The 21,559-nt window shown below is 42.3% G+C and overlaps 3 protein-coding genes across 4 annotated transcripts; 2 read left to right on the forward strand and 1 right to left on the reverse strand.

Annotated features, from left to right (window-relative positions):
- Positions 1–860: 860 nt before the first annotated feature.
- LOC137874591 (synaptopodin 2-like protein) lies at positions 861–8,273 on the forward strand. The gene is made up of 8 exons (XM_068713356.1): positions 861–971; positions 2,784–2,893; positions 3,137–3,221; positions 3,311–3,506; positions 3,737–4,809; positions 4,923–5,734; positions 6,760–6,963; positions 7,058–8,273. Exons 1-8 carry the CDS (start codon positions 880–882, stop codon positions 7,300–7,302), a joined length of 2,817 nt encoding a protein of 938 aa, XP_068569457.1. The 5' UTR covers positions 861–879; the 3' UTR covers positions 7,303–8,273.
- A 96-nt stretch (positions 8,274–8,369) lies between these two features.
- Positions 8,370–13,413, reverse strand: LOC137874592 (butyrophilin subfamily 2 member A2-like). Of its 2 annotated transcripts, XM_068713358.1 has the most exons (10): positions 13,245–13,413; positions 12,429–12,486; positions 12,167–12,232; positions 11,554–11,919; positions 11,148–11,441; positions 10,971–11,063; positions 10,848–10,883; positions 10,644–10,667; positions 10,507–10,557; positions 8,370–10,397 (listed from the first exon to the last, which is right to left on the reverse strand). In XM_068713358.1, exons 2-10 carry the CDS (start codon positions 12,430–12,432, stop codon positions 9,799–9,801), a joined length of 1,533 nt encoding a protein of 510 aa, XP_068569459.1. In that variant the 5' UTR covers positions 12,433–12,486; positions 13,245–13,413; the 3' UTR covers positions 8,370–9,798. The 2 variants fall into 2 exon arrangements, with proteins under 2 accessions (XP_068569459.1, XP_068569458.1); XM_068713357.1 differs by lacking the exon at positions 13,245–13,413 and having other exon boundaries at positions 12,429–12,839.
- Positions 13,414–14,090: 677 nt separating this feature from the next.
- On the forward strand, positions 14,091–21,515 carry LOC137874593 (major facilitator superfamily domain-containing protein 8-like). Its single transcript, XM_068713359.1, has 12 exons — positions 14,091–14,534; positions 14,750–14,838; positions 14,978–15,021; positions 15,417–15,657; positions 15,840–15,953; positions 16,104–16,248; positions 16,439–16,494; positions 18,487–18,595; positions 18,720–18,854; positions 18,948–19,051; positions 19,504–19,721; positions 19,847–21,515. Exons 1-12 carry the CDS (start codon positions 14,476–14,478, stop codon positions 20,051–20,053), a joined length of 1,521 nt encoding a protein of 506 aa, XP_068569460.1. The 5' UTR covers positions 14,091–14,475; the 3' UTR covers positions 20,054–21,515.
- Positions 21,516–21,559: the final 44 nt, after the last annotated feature.

Genomic DNA, 21,559 nt, shown 5'->3' on the forward strand with positions numbered 1-21,559 from the left:
GTGTTGGAATTTACTTATAACACTTTTGAGGCACTATTACTGTAGTCGCGTATTTACATTTCATGCTATTCTATGTTTGTACTCTACCAAATATCAGAGGGAATTTGTTTTCTTCGTTTTAACTCTCCCATATTTATTTCACAGCTTCAATAACTAGTTGCTTTTCAGATGAAGACTTTGCAAAAACATAAGGTTGTAGACACCGACACCCGGACCCATATAGATTGGGGAGGCACTGGCCTAAAACTACCTAGCTGTTTATAGGGTAGGTAAAAATAGCTCCACCCAAACCAGCTACAAAAGTTAAATGCTATAGCACACATTGATGAATTAGTATTAAGTTGCAGGGTTTTTTTTCTGCAGAATATGTATTGGTAGTAAATTCAAGTACATCTTGTTGATAATTCTTATGTACTTTTACTCAAGTAGGATTTAGAATACAGGACTTTTATTTATGATGAAGACATTATTTTTGTGGTGCACTTCTGAAATATGCCATCATTTTAAAATCACGTTTATAAGCAATTATCGTGAAATTAAGAAAAGTAATTTAGTGACAAGCTGGTTAAACAGTGTTAAGTGTACAGATCACAACCAATGTGCCAATGTAGGCTTCACTTCAGTCTGTAACAGGTCTAATTAATTACAAGGCATTGATTTGACTGCACTTCCATGTGAATGCATGGAAGTTAAGTTAACACACCGTATTGAATAGCCGCAATACTGTATCTTCAATCAATTTGAATCTTGAGGTTGAAGGTCTTTATCTTCCTCAAGAGGTAGGTGCACCCCATTTTACCATTAGAACCCCAAAGGATGTTGTGCACATGCGCGTTGGGCAATCTACCGGAGCGCGAGAGGTAGGGGAAGGGAGTCCTAATGGCGGAGAATGTACGGTCGCCTTTTGACTACCGGGAGCCACCGACCCTCGACAGCGACGGGGATGGAAGCAAACCGCCGCCGCCAAGGGGGTGAGTGAGCACAGAAAGCCCCCGGTTTGTTCCCGCGCGCGGTGTTTTTCACCGGGGTTTTGTGAGCAAAATGCAAGAGCCTGAGACGCACGCGCTGCGACCGTGCACGTCTGTTTAGTTAACATTAGAAGCCCTTTTTTCGCGTGCATGAGTCCAGCGTTATAATGGAGAAAACGCAGCGGGGGAAGTGATTTTTCTTTGTTTTCTCGTTGCAGCTGTTGTGTCATGCGAGGATGCGTCTTCCCCTGGCCGCCTCGGCTCGCATGTAATCCCCAGCCTTTTATTTTTGATGTTTTGACGGGACCTAAGTCTCAACGTTAGCTGCTGGAAGCTAACAGGCTAGCTGTGGTTTAGCACTAATGTTAGCATGCACCCAGCAGGAATCGTCCGCTGTGTATGTTGCTGGCCGATGGTGTGCTGTCTTGTCGATAACCCCTGTCATGTCAGATTGTGTAGACTGCAGATCCCAGAACATAATATCCATCAAATCACCTCGTCCATTCAGTGTTATTGTGCTCTGAACACTGCTTGACTGCTCAGCTGGTGCAGATCATGACTCGTGGCTTGCTTGGCTTTGAGTAAACAAAGTTGCTGACCATGGCTAAAATGCACCTGAAAACAGTTGACTCTCACCCGGCTCAGTGCATTTGGGACGCTATGTTGTGCTAATCGGGTCTCTGTTAATGCATGTATACAGTCTGACGTGATTTGGTAAAGGGGTGGGGCCATTTCAATATACAGATACAAATAAATCTGTGATAACCAAGATAGCTGAAATCAGTTTACACACTAGCTGCCTGTTTATAGTAGATCTGTGTCCTCACATCAAAATCAACACCTGTGTTTACAGGTAAACCTAATGGAAACTAGCATTGATGTGGTACTAAAACATATTCTTCAATTATGGCGATTAAACCTAAGTATGATGGACAGGCTGTGATGAACTGTGTGGATTCTTTACTTGAACAAAAGACATATCTGATTAGTGCTGAAATATAAATAATTGATGAGGTTAGATAACAGGAAAATTATTGTCAACATTTTTTTATTTCGGTAACCTAAAGTCAGTTATTAAGGAAAATATATGTGCCGTTTCCAGCTATCAAATATGAGTATTTTCAGCTTTTCTTCTCTTTTTTTTTTTTGCATTATTGTAAATGGCATATTTTTGGATTCTAATGTGTTGATTGGGCAGTACAGGCAATTTAAAAATGTCTCTTTCAGCCCTTGGAAATTATGATGGGTATTTTCCACACTATCCTCTGACATTATGTGATATATGATGAATAGATTAATGGTAAAATTAATCAACATACTGATCAGGAATGTATGAAATTGATAAACTCTTAATAAAACCCTAAAAGGATAATGTAGTTGATGTGTCTCCTTATTTGTCTTTTATATATTTTTCAGGGACTTTTCCTCTACTGTACTTAATATACTAAAACCTGCAATATCTGTAGGATGTGCAGACATCTACATTGTTCAAATGTCTTTGTTTCGATTGCTTGCCCAATCAAAGACATCAACACTTTTCTAAAGTGGAAGAACAAAAATTACACTGTTTACACCACTGCTGCCACCATCACTAGTTAAGTAGTTTGTAGCCTTATTGTTGTTGTGGATGAGTCACCCGCCTAAGAGAAATGTTACGTGAGCAGATTCAATTACTGCTTTGCCACAGGTATCACATGCTCTGCTCATTTCAGCTGCCCGTCGTTCGAATATTTACCAGAGGAAAGTCTCGAGCACTGCTATGCCTGAACGTATCATCATGTTAAAGGAAGCACTGTTATTTCTTTTTTTTTACAGGCGAGTGTGTGGCAGAAAAAGGAAGGGGACACCTGTGAAGGTGTGTGATCGAGCGTATGTAACAGAAGATGAGGAGGAGGAAAGCATGTCAGAACACAGCTACAGCCCCGGTATATATATAAACACACACACACACACACACACACACACACACACACACACACACACACATTTAACCACCTGCTGTTTGCGTTTTTATCCACTCTGGTGCTTATGATAAACAAGTGTACCATGTTGTAATTAGCAGTGTATTGTAGTACAGAGAGCCACCTTTCAAATTTCAAACATAAGGCTGGTGGTTTGTGATAAAGCAGTTAAGATGTGCTAGATTTAAAGAGTCCACTCTGTCCCAGGTGACGGCCAGTACCCAGAGGGGGCAGAAGACCGCCTCCCTCCACCTGGCAGTCCCTACTACTTGCCCGATCCCACTCAGCTCTGGTATGGAGGACCCTCGCTATAGTAACTGTGCTTAGACATTTTTCTAGGTTGGGCATCCATATTGCTAATGTCACTTGTATGTTTTCCAGTGTGCCAGAGCTGGGGGACGAGGGAGCGAGTGGTGTTCGGGGACCTGTCCTCTTTCATCCACCACCCAACTGCCGGATCAGAGAAGTCCACTGTGGGACCCAGGTGCGGTTGGTTGTCATAGCAATCCGAGACATTGCCAAAGGGGAGGAGATCACAGTGGACTACAGCCTGACGGACTGGGGAGAGAATGCAATGGTGAGATACTAACTGGGGATGTTCAATATTTTTCAGATTGCTAAAAATCCCATGAAAAGACCAAATTGCCAAAGCCTGATGTAGCTCATCCCCTCTGTACCATAAAGCATATTTTTGGGACATATTATGCCTTTAACGATGCAAGATTGATCAAAGAATGTAAATCTTGTGGATAATAGCTACATGTTGAGCTAATTTGGTTTGTTTTCATTTGAAATGTGTCTAACCAGGAGGAAGAGGCTGGCCCCCACCCACTGTCCCTCTCTGTTTCTGATTACCTTACCCCTTCCTGGTCATTATCACCCTCATCCTCCCCACTCACCCACTCGGAGCCCAGTGACTCAGACCGTGAGGAGGACGAAGAGGAGGAAGATGATGATGATGACGACGATGACGAAGAAGAGGAAATTGAGGAAATAAGGGGGCGAATGCTTCGTCGACGCAAGAAGCGCAAGCTGCCCGCAACGGTCGATTCGGAGAAGAAAAGCGCGCCCACCTCCTCCAGAGGCCCTGGGCACCCCTGCTCATCCTTTTCCCACCCAGCACCTGTCGCAACCCCTGCCAGATCCCAGTCCCAGCCCCCAGTCAGCGCCCTGGCACCCCCGACCACCAACATCAACAACAATATTAACATAAACATTGGAAGCTCCAGCGGTGCCACAGTGAGCCGGCGGCAGCACTGCCCATACTGCGGCCGCCACTATCGCTCTCTGGCACGCCACCTGGAGAAGCACCACGCCAACCAGCCAGACGTTAGAACAGCCATGGAGCTGGCACACCTGCACACGCACAGCGCTTCAAATGGCAGCGCCTCACACCCTCACCCCTCATCGTCCTCCGCCTCCGCCACTCACAGTCATTCCTTTGCTGTCCCTCAGCCCTCGGTCCCCAGCCCCGCTCCCCCTCCCCTCTTCTCCAGGGAGAGGGAATCGCCAGCTACACGCTCGAGCACGGGCGGTGTCTCCTTCTCTCTGTCGCTTTCGCCGCCTTCCTCTACTCAGCCTGCGGCCACCAAGAAGGGGCCTAGCGTACCACTGCCCACCTCAAAACGCCACGCGCCCCCGCTGGTGTCACGAGTGAAGAGTCCATCACCACCTCCCCCGTCTGCACCCAGAAGGGGTCGGAGGATGAAGAGAGAAAAGCATGAAGAGCAGCAAAAGGTGGAGGTGGAGAGCTCGAGAAGTCAAGAGGAGCTGGTTCCACCTCCTACTCCAGAACCAGACATAGATCCAAACGAAGATCTGGAGCTGAGTGGAGAAGGAGAAGAAGACGCACCAGAGGAGAAGAATGGAGAGATTGTAAGGTATTGTTGGATTATTATTACCAATTAGATATTTATTGTTCAGGGTTTTGGGGTAGTGTTTTGTGGTTTCAACTGCTTTTTAAAAAGACATTTTTCCCCTCTGTCTTTTCCAGCACACAGAGACATCACATGTCTCCACTGCTCTCTTCCCTCTCCTGTTTGGTCCTCTACCTCCGCCACCAGCAGCACTCCTCTTTCCTTTCTCTAACCCGTTCTCCTCACTCTGCGGAGTCCTGGCGCCTGCTCTGCCATTCCAGCCTGTCCCTGCTCATCCTCTACAACCGCCACAGGGAATGTGAGGTGGCCAAGCTCACTGTCCAGGACTACCACAACCGTATCACTCCTCCGGCCAGCTCCGGCAACATCTCCAGCAACAGCTCCTCCTCTGGCATGGAAGCCCTCCTGTCCCCCTTCGAACGCCATGTCCTCTGTAACCTTCCGCGGGCTAGTGTTTTGGGCAAGCGTGGTCGCATCCAGCCGCTTATTCTCCCGCCACACTGTGAGTCCTGCCTGGACCTACTCCTTCAAACCAGCCCCAATGTGGGCGTGGACCCAGAGAGCCCATATGTCTTCTCCCGGCCCTACCACTCGCCTGCCACACCGCTCCGGGGCACGGACCTTCTGAGAAACCTGGCACGATCCAGCGGGGCCAAAAACCCCGGAGCACTGACAGCGACGCGTGTACGGCGGCAGGTAGCGATACTTACTCAACTGCTACTATTAGATGAGGGCGAGGGCCAGCATGGAGCCACCAAACAGCTGGAGGACTTCCTTGAACGAGAGTACCATGTGACCCAGAACTGCTCCACTATCATACGGGATCCAGCACTGATGGGTCGTGTGGGTCGTGTTGTCCTTTATGGAGAGAAGGAGGGCGTGCTTTTCCGAGGGATGAGCCTGCAGCACATCTGCCTCGAGTTGGATGGTAAAGAGATACATCATGTATTATCTGTCTTCAGGTAAAATGTTGAACTGACTTGGGCCCATCAGCAGGTATTTCAGGCATGCGATGTTTAATTTAATGCAGGTTCTGCTGCCAAGAAAGGATGAACTCCCACCGTGAATAATGGTGTAATAATAATGCAAAGTGTCAACATAACACTCTGTGTTCATTTTAACAGATTATTTTGAATGTGGAATTATTGATGGACTATGGATTGGACTCTGCGAGGAATGTCAGCTTTTTAAAATATAAATATATAAAAGTAGAATAGATATGATATACATCACACTAACACTTCCACACAAGTAATAGGTCCAATGCATCTTTTTTATATCCACTTCTGACGCTACAAAGTATGACGGCTAGTTTAGTGTTCACGGCGTGCAGAAGCACCACTTCAGATCTATTGACGTTTTTTTAATTATTATTTTTTTTAAATCCGGTGCTCAACCTTCGTCAAACTTTCGTAGTGCACACGGCCCTTCAGTCTCATGCCCTTTTATGGGTGCAGACTCCACGTACTTAGTCCAGGAAATAGTCTAACGGTAAGCTAACCGGTGGTTAGCTGTAGCTTCATATTTGGCATACAGGCAGGAGAGCACTACCAGTCTTCTCTCTCATCTAACCATCAGCAAGAACGCAAAAAGCCGTATTTCCCAAAATACAGAACCACGCCTTTTTGTTTCCCTAAGTTGAAAAAAAGAAATCTACACTGTAACATTCTGTATCATGCACCTACACCATTTAATGTCTGGACTATTACATTGTGGAAACATTGTAGATAGGGTTTGAGTTGTAGAAACTTTATCTCCACAAATGTGTTTACAAAGAATCTGCCAGAGGTTCTGTTGGGTTAAGAGGTAGATCTTGCTAGTATCCACCACTTCATTAACAAACATTTTTAACAAGTTACAGCACCGCAGTTGATCCCCTTTCTTCAAATATTAAACTGTATGTCAGTCATTTGATTTGAGTTAACTACCCACCATTTCATCTCTGTCCCACAGTCTTGTCTGGCAACTCAGCTGACTCCTTCTCAGAAGAGTCCGAGGCAGAGGAAGAAAAAGAGGAAGTTAAGGAGAAAGCTGAGGTGATGGTGAAGAAGAAAGGACCAGGGCGACCGCCACGGAAGAAGAGGGCACCCATTCCCGCTCCAGCCAGCCCATCAATAGCCAATGTTCACAAGAGAAGATGCATTCCACCCAAATCAGGTAACCAACCATCTGCCAATATCGGTCTATAACCTCCCGAACTTCAGTCACTTCCTTATAAACCTGATCCAATGCATTCTCCTCTATCTCACAGGGAAGCGTGGTGTACTTAAGCGCCCGTGGTCAGAGGCTGAGCGTGTAGCAGTGGAGACTCACCTAAAGAGGAACCTCATGGAGCTGCGAGTCCCTGCGAAGGCGGACTGTGAGCGCTGCCTCGAACTCTGCCCTCTGCTGGTGAGCAACCAGCGAGACTGGAGGTCGATCAAGTTTTACGTTCACAACCGCATCCAGCTGCTGAAGAAGCAGGGGAGGAGGGAAAGCGCCGCCTCGGTCTGCTAGGTCAAAACAAAGACACGGCACAGGACACATACCATAATGTATAAACCACCAGCAATCATAATGGAGACACAAGGTGGAGTGCAGCTTCTCTTTTTGGGTGGCGTACCTGAAGTTAGGTGCATGCAATGTCTCATCACCCCGGTCATAAGTGAGTTGTGTAGTAATGAGTTGCTCCAGTCAAGGATCATTCACACTCCGTGTGGGGGATGCCCAGTGTCTGTTCAAGATGTACTTTTAAGCTGTTGGACAAGATGTACGCAAAAATGTGAATATGAGTTAAAACACAGTGACTGCTTTTCTTTTTTCTTTTTCTTTTTTTTGTTAAACTTTTTTTTTTTCTGTCATCCTTACTTCATGAAATAGTTGATAGTTGAGTGGAGAACAGCAGGAAACATAGGAGAGAGAGAAGGTGACATGCAACAAATGTCCCTGCAGTGAAGTCAATCCACAGGGTTGCGGTAGGTGCCTTAGACCACCAGGACACTCTACAGCATGTAATCCTTGGTCTAGCGTTTGCTTCCACTGAAGGCTGATGACCAAACATGAATGTGTAAAGCTTTGGAAGAAGAAAACCAATGGTTGTGATCTTTTAAGATCACCACAGATAGACTAAGTATGTACGTATGAACTTGTATAGTTTGTGTTTGATATTGACTGACGTTGTGCCCCCAACCCATGGCGCCCAATTGACGAGCGTATTAAAAAGTATTCTTCATAGTCTCGGACCATTATGCACCTGTGAAGCGGTTCTTGCATACCTCTTCTACCATGGTCGTAGTCGGACTACTGTCTCAAGGCACACCTACTTGAATTTATTGTGTATCAGAATAATTTCAGAATCAATTTATGGTCTTATCCATAATGTAAATACTTCCTAATCTATGAAAAATATACAGTAGTGATGGCATAGTATTGTGTTATGGTGTATATACTGTAAATACTACCTGTACTTATTAAAGTGTATGACATTTTGCTGTGTTTTCTTAAACTGGATTGTAAAGTGAGTTTTACATGGTGGATGGTAGAGTGAAACACAGAAAATAGAAATAACAGATAAATACAAGAGCACACATTGATTGAATTTTATTCAAAAAGCTGAGAGTCACAAAGAGTACACGCACACATCATAAAATAATTTTACATTTTAACATCAATTATTACAGAATAAAAAGTATGTTCTCTATTTAGTAATAGTGCCAGAGTTGGGTTATTGTTAGCTTTTGTATGTCAGTTTGCGGCCAGGCTCACCACTGTGTTAACGCTACCTTCTTAGATCCTTCCCAGTTTCTCTGTCCACCTCTCTCTTTGCCCCCTCTCCCCTTTTTTATTTGAAGGAACCTATGGGGACAAAGAGGAGCAGCCAACATACAACGCCCCTTTCCAGTCTTACTCAAATCCAGGTTTTGAGGTCCAGTAGGATCGCTCCGTCCTGGTTCAACCAATCAACCTGACGTGCCACTGTGTCATCCCACAGGTAATTTAAATCAGTTAACCCATCGGACACTGTTGAGTTTTAATGAAGTCAAAAGACCAGCACCAGCTCGAAATCATCGAGTGTGTAAATATCTTGAAGTACCAGTCCACTAGGAACTTTCTACTGTGTACTGCACCAGGAGATGGATCTTGAGAATACATTTCTAAATTTCACATGGAGCTCTCAAAACAATTTAAGAAGAGAGGGTTTATGTAATTTCTTAGTCCTACTCGGAATGTAACCTGCTGTGTTCGAGAATATACAATATAGTTGTGAATCACGTAAATAACTCAGTCATAAAATGTACTTAAATTCAAAAAAGGAGTCACAGCACAAGCAATAATAACTTCATAAATGATTGTAATTAGTGGGTAAATGAAGTTAGATTAAATGTCAATGTATATTTACTAATAGGGTATAAATGCACAGTAGCATACGTTTTTTTAAATCACTTAAAAGAACCAAAACTTAACAGACAGTGAACATAAAAAATGTAAAAAAAATAAATCTGTATGGGACTACAGATGGAAAATAGCCTCTTGGCTAACTCTGGCGCATTTACAGAAATGTTTTTATTAATGTGCACTGTCCCTTATCAAATAAACCTATAGATAAAATAAATGCTGCTCAATCAGTTTGGATTTGTTGCGGAGCGTTAGATGAGGAGATTGACACCACCGTCATATCTGGAGAGTGGTATCAATCCTTTACTGACGGATCTTTCTGTTATTATTCTGTCTGCAATTGGTCCCGAGTTTGAGCTAATATGATTGTATACAATAAGAAATTTCAACTTTAACATGACTTGTTTAGAAATGTTGGATGGTCGCCCATTTCAGTCACTCAACAGTTTTCCCTGAACTAAAGTAAGTACATAAGGTAAAACAACACTTAAACTTGGTTCCATTATTTGTTTTGTATCTTCTTTTCCCCCTTAACACATGATCCAAATACAGTGCTAACACACAAACACAGATCCTATCAGATTTCATCTGCTTCCTTACAACAGTTGATATCTGATATTAAGATTCAATCTCTTGTGCCGTTGGTTCTACAGAGTTCCCCATGTCACTAGACTGACCCGGTTTTTCCCTCTGTAATATCTCCATAGCCCCTTTGTCATCTTTACCAGGATTGAAAAATGGAAAAATTAACCCTGTGAAGGTAGCTGTTAAACTGCAAATGAGACTCTTATCGTCCACATTATAAAAGGAAAGCTCTCCGCTGTCGTAATTCAGAAACACACCAACCGTCTGGGGTCTGGAGTAGATGGGCAGTAAAACGTTTGGCTCTTTGCTAAACTGAAAGCTATCGGTTTTGTCAGGGGAAGAGGACAGGAACCAGAAACCATTAGATGTACTGGGCGAAAAATCTACTTCCCTAGGGATGAAAGTTGCACTTGTAACTCCTACCCACCAGGACTTTTTGAGACCTACTTTTGGATCTGTTGTCCCCAAAGAAACCTCCCAGTAGTGTTGTCCAGAAGAGAAGCCAGATGTTCCTTTGATAGCTGTGATACAGGTAACCTTACATCCATTGGGAAAGTCACACTGGGCGTCTCTCAGTTTATTATCCTTGACTGTGAGATATCGATTTTCCACTGTATCAAGTTTGACATTCACTGAAAATGTAAAACATTAAACAAACCCAATGAGAAAAGGTCAGATTAGAGATACACTTAGCACACTACGCACATAATTGTTAATTAAAATAAATTCTTAAGTGGTTACCATAGCACTTGCTAGCTGCTGATAGACTTGTTGGCTGGATCACTTCTGATTCTGTAAAGGTACAATAAACATTACAGGATGCAATTTTTGTGTCACTGTTTTACTTTGACTTGAATAGTGACCATGTTACTTCTTACCTTTTGGTAAAAGGGTAAGATTCTCTAGGGAAGAAAATACAAAACAACAGTTCACCCAAAGGTTCTGTTATTTTATAGCCCTCCATGGATTTTTCACATGAAGTTACATTTTGTTGTCATGTGATGTACTACTCAGCATTTTGGGAAATGTATCCAATGTTTTTGGAGCTTGACTCATAGTAGAGTGACTCTGGTTGTTCTTACCTTCAGCTCGGTCGTTATTTGATTTGGCTTTTTTCTCTGAAACATAGAACATTTTCAGGATTTCTTATAAAATATGTATATTTATTACATCACAAACACGTCTCCAAAAAGTCAAAGAATTACCTCTCCGTTTGAAGTACAGCACTCCAAGTAACACTAACATGGCTATGAGGAGCAAAGCAAAAAGCACCCATCCAGCTGTTGAGGATCTCGATTCTAAATGAAAAGCAAGTTTTTATGTATTGTATCTGAGCGAAGAAAAAAAAATTCAATCATTGAACACATTTAAATAATAGTTACCCTGTTTAACAGTTTGAGGCGAGTTTTCCAGGCGCACTCTTGCCTCTTTTGGCTGCTCATCAGAGATGCCTACTGAGCAAGAAACCTCAGTGGGGCTGGAGACAAGAAGCCAACTCTGGACTGACTGAAGACCAGACGAGCTTTTGCAGTAGTTCAGACTTTTTGGTTTAAGAACCTGCTTTTGATCCGACCAGCGCAGATTAGGCTCTGGATACCAGCCTTCAGACTCACAGCTCATATTCACCATGTTATCTTCTTTCCACACTGCTGACAGGAGTGGGGGGGTTCCTATTTCTAGGAAGGAGGAGGACAATAGAAAAACATTTATTGTGAAGCTGAAGGGAAGATTTTAAGATTAAAATCATCCCTTGGTTTTGTGTGTTTTCTCCACTTTCAATATACTCACCTGTCACGATGAGACGGACACTTGCCCTGTCATAACCTTGTTCACTGCTGACGTAACAATTGTAATCTCCTGCATCCTCAATTGTGGCTTTTTCCAGCTTTAGACTCACATCACCTGCCGTCAGCCCAACAGACGCTGCATCCTTTAAGCCAAACGAGACTCGGCCCACATACGAAGCTTCCTGGGATGCATTCTCAAACTTCTTTGCCCGGTAGAACATGACCGGGGAGTCGTAGTGAACACGATACCAAGATACCTCCAAACCCTCTGCACTTTGTGGTGGATTGAGCCAGCATGGTAATGTGGTTGTTTGGCCGCGTTGCACTCTGACAGGGGTCCTGATTAAAACCTCAAGGCTACCTGAAACTTAAATGTTAGTTACTGTAAGTCACTCTGGGTTTTGTTAATATTTAAGATAAGTGCCATTTAAGATGCCCATCAATGTATTACTTGTAATCGTGTTATGAGTACATATAGCTCCTAATTGCTAAAAAAAAAAAAAAAAGACTTAATGGGGTTTAAAGGAAAGGTAACAATGGAGAGTCATGCATTGTAAAATACAAGGATAAGGAATATAACATGAATAAAAACAGATAGTAGAGAAGGGACTTACCGGGGGCTGCGCCACACAATGGTGCACCAAGAGCAGCCACAAAGCACATATGCATCATCAGTGCGCCTATAAAATGGAATGAATACAAATTATGACCGAAGGCTATTTGCATGAAAACAACAGCAACATCAGGAAGTCGAAAGGTATCCGCACCTCTCCGCAGTTCACAACATGGCTTAAATCAATACAGATTTAATAACGGCAATTTAACAAAAGCAGAGGAATATTTCGCGATTAATAAACCGCCCAACTCGCAGCTTACCCATTGTTGTAACGCCAGGGTGAAATATCCTTCACGCTACTCTTGGTAGAATATAGTCCTTAAATAGAAAATTAGGAAGGAATACAATTAGAGAGGATTTGAAGTCAGTTTCGTCTTTTTAAGAGTAATTTCTTCGTGAAGGTAGGTTAATGAGGGGGGAGAGAAACGTGCCCCAACACGATGTGTCCTTAGCCAGAGATTTACTTTCACTTACTACCGGAAACAGGCGAGAGGACTTTCATTTACAGTAAATGCTCTCCCGTGAAATCTAGAGGAACGTTTGTAGGGACTTAAATGCATGTGCAGTCTTCCACTTGTTCGTCAGAGGCTTAATTTACCTAAGTTTAACTTCTCCTGACAAAATCATTAATCGCATGAATGAGTATGGAACATAATCGAACAAATACGAAGAAAAACATTACAAAAAAAAAAAAAAAATTGTGAAGTAATTGAAACAAAAAGCGTAAAATTATAATAAAGGGTGTTTTTTTAGTTTAAAAAAAGAAAGATAAATTCGTTTCAAAATCGTATTTGAAATGGCATGTTCCCTTCAGGGTGCATTGTAACTTTGATGATCCTCTGACTTTTCCTCTAACGCCATGATCAGGTCAAATTTATAACATATCCAAATTGGTGTATGACTATAAAACCATGGAACTATGGATGTATAAAGATAACTATTGAAATTCCTATCAGCTAAAGCTTTACTCCCTGTTTGGTGCTGATAAGCAAATGTCAAATATATGGTGCAAAAGAATCAGCTGTTTTGTAGTCTACTGACGGAACGATACACTTTTATTAACTGCAATATCTTACCCATTTCCGCTGTTTTTCACGAGTTTCAAAGTCTGCAGTGTGAGGGAGTGGATCATCTGCCTGGTGTAGTCTATTGTCCAAACTGCAACAGGCTAAGGTTACTTAACGTTTCAGAATACATTCATACCTAAGACATAAGAACACTCAAATAAAGGAGCTTCACCAACAAAACAAATATGTGAATTGTAGGGCATTTTGTCCTTCATACGCAGTAAAATGTGTTATGCAGTTAATTTCTTTGTATTTGTTTTAATGGTTTACTTTTTTGCAAATCGTTTGACAAGCATGGACTAAATTTTGTTCGTCATGCTGCGCTATGACATACATTTTTATTATGGATGCAAAAGCCTAACCCAATCTAAGAACACACCGCGTGGGTTAAAAATAGCACAATAATATAAAATAATCTGTGCTATATATTTGTGCTGGCATAGAAGGTAGGCATTGTCAATCCCAGATGTGCAAACACAGGACAGGGGTTTGTGATTTGTGAATTATCACGTGAGAGCGCTGCCTCGAGATCAGCATTAGGTAAACAGAAGACACCGGATGTTTTGTGATGTTGGCTTCAAAATAAAGGCGTGTAGTTGGTCTCTGTCGAAAAATAGACGGGTAGGTCTTGAGACTGTTCTTTATTCACTTTGACAAACGTATTCGAATTATTTGGCTGAACAGCTCGTTATAAAAAGACAAAAAAAAAGTTAGATGTAATTGCAATTCACATTATTTTTCTACGTTTAACCGGAAGAAGTAGTTTTAATTCAGTTTGACTGTTTGTGTGGTCAAGATTAACGTTAGTTCCGGTTAAAAGGGCTTTGTTTACATTGTTGAATTGAACGGGTTTAGAACGGCTTTTTTATTTATTATTTCTAATAATAACAATATCATTGTGTTTAAATGACAAATGTCATAAAGTCATGCTCTTACACACTCCGGTACAGTAGGTGGCGGCATTCACCTCAAAAGTTAGTTTGTAGTCCGCCAATAAACTAGTTAATAAGAAGAAGCGTCTGTGTGGCGTACTGTCGTTTACACACTTCACCGGCGGTTGGAAACTACTCCACTTAATACTATGTTGTGGTAATAGTAGGTTAACGTAACGTTGTATGTAAGAATGTACAATTTTAGTTCGGAAGAGTTGTAGTTAGCGTTAGCAGTGTAGCTAGTTCACTGCTCCTCGGCTACATGTAGACTTAGCACAAGTTCTGCGTTGTTTACATTTTTAGCAAACATGGCTCAACTTGCTGACTCTGACGAGACAACTCCGTTGCTCAGGGATGATTCAAACAGGTGAGTGCAGAGTTCAATGGCTATTGACTAGACCCCTTAGCCAGTAACCACTGTTACCTGATCTTTAGTGCATTGTTTACAAAACAGACTGCGGAAGCACTAGTATTATCAACCCTACTCTAGATAGATGCATTATGTAAACCATTTCAGGAAAATTGTTTTGGTTTCTGTGTTGACACTAAATCACGTGTGCTGTCTTTTCCTCTTGTGTACAGTGATGACTCTCTGCCTCAGGATGAAGAGTACAAGAGTCGGTGGAGGTCTATCCGAGTTATGTACTTCACCATGTTTCTCAGCAGTGTAGGTGAGCATGCCCACGACTTTAAAAGTAGAAAGCCCATTGCAGAGACACTACACTCGGGGTTCAGCGTGATGTGATTCATAACACAACGTTTAGGATCTTTGACGGGGGGGAATCATCTAAGTTCCATGTGTTCTTTCAGGTTTCACTCTTGTCATCACATCACTGTGGCCCTATCTACAAAAGGTATGTACTGTATGGTTTGCCATGTTCTTTGTAAAAGACTGTTGACTGGTTCTGCTTATGTCATTAATACAAACAAAGACATTTTGTTTTTGTAAGTCTTGGCAGGGTAAAGAGGAAGTGAAAGAAGCTACAAAGAACATTTTGGGGACTTAGTTTTAGATTAGGCTGCACTTGACCTGTGCAGTAGTCAAACTTTGTAGAAAGCAAAGCTAAATACTAGGTCACATTCTAGTTATGAGTCAAATGTAACTGCATGCATCGATAATGGGACTCCCACTTTTAACTGTCTCATATATTTGCATTGTAGCACTGTCCTCAAACCGTCACGCTGCAGGGTATTGTGTAGAACGTGCTCATGATTCCACATGTTTTGTTTTGGGTTATGTTTCTTACAGATCGATGATAGTGCCAATGCCACCTTCTTGGGATGGGTCGTGGCAGCCTACAGTCTCGGTCAGATGATAGCCTCACCCATTTTTGGCCTTTGGTCCAACTACCGGCCCCACAGGGAGCCACTGGTGTGTTCCATCATCATCAACCTGTCAGCCAATATCTACTACGCCTACGCATACCTGCCCAGAACCAATAACAAGTTCCATGTGCTCATTTCCAGAGCCTTTGTGGGCTTTGGAGCAGGTAATTTGTGAAGGCCTGTTTGACATTATTTTGAAATGTCCACACACCTGCCTGTAAATAACTATCCCTCTCATTTAATGCCATGGATTTGCTCATAAACTGTACATATGGCTCCGCTCTACCACATGATAGTGTCACATAAGTAACTTGCTAACATTCGCTTTGGTCTTTTTTTATGTCAGGTAATGTTGCTGTGGTGAGGTCCTATGTTGCTGGAGCTACTTCACTGACGGAGAGGACCAGTGCCATGGCAAACATGAGTGCCTGTCAGGCTCTGGGTTTCATCCTGGGACCAGGTAAAGAAGGCTATATTTTGTTCATATTATGTAAACCATGCCAGGGTCGAGAGCAAATGATGCTGGCCTAGTGAATGATGTGGGGGGGACAACAACAAGCAAATCTTTGGTTTGTATGTTTTAACACTTGCATATCTTTGCATATGTCAGCTCTGCAGGCCTGCCTATCATTCATCGGTGAGCATGGTGTCACGGTAAAGGCTATAGACCTGCAGCTCAACATGTACACTGCTCCTGCTTTACTAGCCACCGTTTTCTGCTTCATCAACATCCTGCTGGTTGTTTTTGTGCTGAGGTGAGGCTTTCAATGCATATATATATATTTTGTTTCCTTGTTTTTCTGTAGACTTTGGAATTTGAGCACATCAAAGATCCACATACTCTTTAATCCATATAGCTATGCTTTTGTCAGTTTATTGTATAGTATTGAGTTTGTCAATGTTATTTTAGAGTGGCTAAGATGTCTGTTGGATATTTGTCAACAGAGCTCACCGTGTTGATGAGCGTGGACGTATTCAAGCCATCAACTACACATCGGAAGGTATTTATTGTCCTACTCCCTTTTTTTTTAATCCCAGATTTTGATTAATGTGGTGATATAGAGTACAGAAAAATAAGTTTGCAGCAGAGGCTTAAGAGATCTATAGAAGTGATAATAAGTTTAGTGTTTGACATCACCAGAAGAGAAAGCACGTCACAAGGCAGTCCTAGTCCAGCCTGTTCTATTAGTACTGCTGAGAAATATATATATATATATATATATATATATATATATATATATATATATATATATATATATATATATATACAGTTGTGGTCAAAAGTTTACATACACTTGTAAAGAACATAATGTCATGGCTCTCTTGAGTTTCCAGTTATTTCTACAACTCTGATTTTTCTCTGATAGAGTGATTGGAACAGATACTTCTTTGTCACAAAAAAAATTCATGAAGTTTGGTTCTTTCATGACTTTATTATGGGTTAACAGAAAAAGTGACAAAATCTGCTGGGTCAAAAATATACATACAGCAACATGAATTAGCAATTTTGGTGACTTAGAAAGTTGTGTCAATGAAATGAGCTTCATAGCATGGCCTCTTAACTTCTTGTGAGTGATTATGAGTGACTACAGCTGGTGTCTTCTCTGAGGCCATTTAAATAGGGCTCATTGGATACAAACGCTACAATGGGAAAGTCAAAGGAGCTCAGCATGGATCTGAAAAAGCGAATCATTGACTTCAACAAGTCAGGAAAGTCACTTGGAGCCATTTCAAAGCAGCTGCAGGTCCCAAGAGCAACAGTGCAAACAATTGTTTGTAAGTATAAAGTGCATGGCACTGTTTTGTCACTGCCACGATCAGGAAGAAAACGCAAGCTATCACCTGCTGCTGAGAGAAAATTGGTCAGGAGGGTGAAGAGTCAACCGAGAACCACCAAAAAGCAGATCTGCCAAGAATTAGAAGCTGCTGGAACACAGGTGTCAGTGTCCACAGTCAAGCGTGTTTTGCATCTCCATGGACTGAGAGGCTGCCGTGCAAGAAGGAAGCCCTTGCTCCAAAAGCGGCACCTTAAGGCTCGACTGAAGTTTGCTGCTGATCACGTGGACAAAGATAAGACCTTCTGGAGGAAAGTTCTGTGATCAGACGAAACAAAAATCGAGCTGTTTGGCCACAATGCCCAGCAATATGTTTGGAGGAGAAAAGGTGAGGCCTTTAACCCCAAGAACACCATGCCTACCGTCAAGCACGGTGGTGGTAGTATTATGCTGTGGGGCTGTTTTGCTGCCAATGGAACTGGTGCTTTACAGAGAGTAAATGGGATAATGAAGAAGGAGGATTACCTTCAAATTCTTCAAGATAACCTAAAATCATCAGCCCGAAGGTTGGGTCTTGGGCGCAGTTGGGTGTTCCAACAGGACAATGACCCCAAACACACATCAAAAGTGGTAATGGAATGGCTAAATCAGGCTAGAATTAGGGTTTTAGAATGGCCTTCCCAAAGTCCTGACTTAAAATCCCATTGAGAACATGTGGACAATGCTGAAGAAACAAGTCCATGTCAGAAAGCCATCAAATTTAACTGAACTGCACCAATTCTGTCAAGAGGAGTGGTCAAAGATTCAACGAGAAGCTTGCCAGAAGCTTGTGGATGGCTACCAAAAGCGCCTAATTGAAGTGAAAATGACCAAGGGACATGTAACCAAATATTAGCACTGCTGTATGTATGTATGTATATTTTTGACCCAGCAGATTTGATCACTTTTTCTGTTAACCCATAATAAAGTCATGAAAGAACCAAACTTCATGAATGTTTTTTGTGACAAAGAAGTATCTGTTCCAATCACTCTATCAGAGAAAAATCAGAGTTGTAGAAATAACTGGAAACTCAAGAGAGCCATGACATTATGTTCTTTACAAGTGTATGTAAACTTTTGACCACAACTGTATATATTATAAGATAATACATGTACTACTAAATGTGTAGTCATTGCTCTTTGGTTCATGCTTTTATTATCTTCTCCCTTTTCCTGTAGATGGAGATGACATTAGTGAAGAGACGGAGGAGACCATTGATAAGATAGCAGTCCTGACTTCCAACATTCTCTTCTTCATCGTCATGTTCATCTTTGCAGTCTATGAGACGTATGTATTTCATTGCTAGAATAATAGAATATAACAAAGACACTTATTGCTGCTTCACTGCCTCTTTATACTCTGTTGTATATAGTTTTCAAAATCTGACTGTAGATTCTAAATCATTTTTCAGAATTGCCACCCCTTTGTCCATGGACATGTTCGCTTGGACAAGGACAGAAGCTGTGTTGTACAATGGCATCATCATCTGCTGCATTGGATTACAATCCATATTGGTGTTTCTAGCTGTAAAAGTGGCATCTCAAAGGTACCCTTCTTCATACATGTATGGATTAAATCAAAAATATATTTCAGTGTCAAACATTCTCCTCGATTAACCAAATTCATTATTTTCTTTCAGGGTCGGGGATCGTCCTGTGTTTCTAGCTGGCTTGGCCATTATATTCTGTGGTTTCTTTATTCTGCTTCCATGGGGAAATCATTACCCTAAAATCCAGTGGGCAGGTATGCACTGTTCAGTTTCCTCTGTTGAGTAATTAATAGCTGCAGAATGATTTGCCTTTTGGCTCGGTTTGCTGTTTGTTTGTTTTTTTTATTAAAATGATGCTGTTTGGCCTCTGCGTTGAGCGTGGGGACATTAGTATATTGGTGTTTAGTGTTGCCAATTCTTGGGGCTGCAAGAATACAGCTGAGAGTTAAACTGGATGACTTGGAAATGCCCACCGGGCTGCACGGTGCTGTGTTGGCTTGCACTGTCGCCTCACAGCATGTGAGGGTTCGATTCCCGGGCTAGACGGGCCTTCTGTGTGGAGTTTGCACGTTCTCCCCGTGGGTTCTCAGGCTTCCTCCCACAGTCCAAAGACATGCAGCTTAGAACAGGATAAGCGGTTAAAGAAAGATAATGGACTCAGTCTGGCTGAGAATTCATGTTCTGTTTTTTTCTTTTCAAAATACAGACCTCAAAAACAACTCTTTGGTCAGTCGCATGTCTAAAGCCTCCAACAACTCTATAGAGCCAACAGGCTGCCCATATGAACAGACCTGGTGCCAGTACACTCCTGCCATCCATCTGGCCCAGTACATCTCATCTAACATCCTCATCGGGGTGGGATACCCAGCCTGCAACGTGATGTCATACACACTGTATTCCAAAATCCTAGGACCCAAACCTCAGGTAAGAGGACTGTGTTGCTTTAACAAGTTAAAATGATTAGGGTGCTTTTAAACCACTTTGAATGTGCCCATACTTTTCTCTATAGAGAACCCAGAGTGTGGATGTTTTCTATTGTCTGTTTGCAGGGTGTGTACATGGGCTGGTTGACAGCCTCGGGGAGTGGGGCGCGGACAGTGGCCCCAGTCTTTGTCTCCCAGGCCTATACCATCCTGGGACCCCGCTGGGCCTTCAGCTTCATCTGTGGCATGGTGGTAGGGGCCATCGTCCTCCTCAGCTCTGTTTACCACCGACTCGTCACCTTTTCTGTACGCCATGGAAGGACTATACCATAAAGTGAAGATTCACACTGGACAGCCTGATTCGCCTGATATCAGACAGAATTGTCGACTTGTTACGGTCTGTTTCCATCTCCAGACTGACATTGCCTCTAATCGATTTCCATGGGGGTTCGATTTTCTCCAACCAGTGACCAGAGACCAACTATTCAGAGATGTTGGGGGTATTTGTCTCATATAGACCGGCCATCTATTCTGGAAGGATTTGTGTTCAAGTTTTTAGATGACATGTAATAGCTAAAGATTCTATGTAAAGAGTTGGCAGTCGGAGCTTAACGTTGCAGTTGTGGACACAAATGAGGAAGGCTCAAGAAGAGTAGAGGATCGGGGCCGTCATACGCCAACAAAGACGCCACGGAAAATGAAGCTGTGCCAGAGTCTCAACCTCGTAGCAGTACATTGTACATCAGCGCAGAGTGCTGTTCAATACTTTTAACTGATTTAGAACAGCCTTGATAGACGCATCAATGTTGTCTGTAGCGCTCTCCATTGTTGCTTGTATTACTACCCGGTTGCGGTGCACAACGGACAATGCTTAACAATAACGTTCGGCCAATCAGTGCCAGGTGCAAGCCTATCGTTATTCTCCCCGCTGCACTTATTGGTCGATTACGTTTCAAATTGAGAAACCGCTTTCTGATGCCAGACGAATCAGTCGACTGGAACTTGGAGTCGGCGGATTCAAAGGTTTAGATCCAGGCAAGTCACTGATGGAGGTTTCCTTCTGTTATTCTCAACTTAAAACCAAAATTCAGGTTATAATGAAGGCTCTTTGTTGCTGTTACTTACATTAACATGTGGCAACTGAGAAGCCTTTGAGAGTTTGTGACTCAGGGTTGACCTTTAAACACTAAATAAACAAGATAAGGCCAGGTTACTTCTCACCACTCGACCAAAGATGGTTGCTTTGCAAGTTACAGTAAACGGGAGCTTGAACTGCAGCTGCCCTTTCACTGGTTGTGAGAGAAGAAGCCATGTGATGCCTTTTCATAATCTTTTATGGCATTGCCTTGTATGAGGTGGGTCCTTGATGTCAAAGCAATAGTAGTTATGCAATTGCATCGTTGGTCTCAAACATAAATTGGTTAACATTTTTAATACCAGGGCTACTTTAGCAAAAGGTTCTCAGAATGTCTTTGAATTCATTTTTAATATTAAAGTGGAAAATGTAAAGGCATGTGGGGCGTGCATAGGAGCAGCCACCATGATCTAATCAAGGGTACTTTAAAATTTATGCTATCGAATTGTTTGATATTTAGTTTTCATCAAAAGAAAATGTGCTCACTACTGAATTATTTTTGACTAATTGGATGTGACATTCCGTGTACTGTATGTAAAATTGTAATTTTGCTGTTTTGAGTGGAGAAAATGGGAGATGTCAGTTTTGAAGAAGAAATGTAGCGAGAAACAGATTATATGGGGGAATAAATGGAAAAACAGTTCTTCTAATCAAAAGAGATATTAACATGCTCTTATTTCTGTTAACGGTGTCACTGGTGGTTG

The sequence above is a fragment of the Cebidichthys violaceus genome, unplaced genomic scaffold (genome assembly GCF_023349555.1).
Source record: "Cebidichthys violaceus isolate CVI_PGR_0920_01 unplaced genomic scaffold, fCebVio1.0.p SCAF_19, whole genome shotgun sequence".
NCBI classification, from domain to species: domain Eukaryota; kingdom Metazoa; phylum Chordata; class Actinopteri; order Perciformes; family Stichaeidae; genus Cebidichthys; species Cebidichthys violaceus.

Excerpts from the sequence above, each read along its gene's own strand:
- LOC137874592 (XM_068713358.1), bottom strand. Across the intron at positions 11,442-11,553 it reads TGTCCGTCTCATCGTGACAG|AAATAGGAACCCCCCCACTC; the intron begins GTGAGTATATTG and ends CCTCCTTCCTAG. Across the intron at positions 10,398-10,506 it reads AGCAGCTAGCAAGTGCTATG|TGAATGTCAAACTTGATACA; the intron begins GTAACCACTTAA and ends TTACATTTTCAG.
- LOC137874591 (XM_068713356.1), top strand. The coding sequence starts at position 880 with ATGGCGGAGAATGTACGGTCGCCTTTTGACTACCGGGAGCCACCGACC. Across the intron at positions 3,507-3,736 it reads ACTGGGGAGAGAATGCAATG|GAGGAAGAGGCTGGCCCCCA; the intron begins GTGAGATACTAA and ends GTGTCTAACCAG. Across the intron at positions 5,735-6,759 it reads CATCTGCCTCGAGTTGGATG|TCTTGTCTGGCAACTCAGCT; the intron begins GTAAAGAGATAC and ends TCTGTCCCACAG.
- LOC137874593 (XM_068713359.1), top strand. The coding sequence starts at position 14,476 with ATGGCTCAACTTGCTGACTCTGACGAGACAACTCCGTTGCTCAGGGAT. Across the intron at positions 14,535-14,749 it reads CTCAGGGATGATTCAAACAG|TGATGACTCTCTGCCTCAGG; the intron begins GTGAGTGCAGAG and ends TCTTGTGTACAG. Across the intron at positions 15,022-15,416 it reads TGTGGCCCTATCTACAAAAG|ATCGATGATAGTGCCAATGC; the intron begins GTATGTACTGTA and ends TGTTTCTTACAG.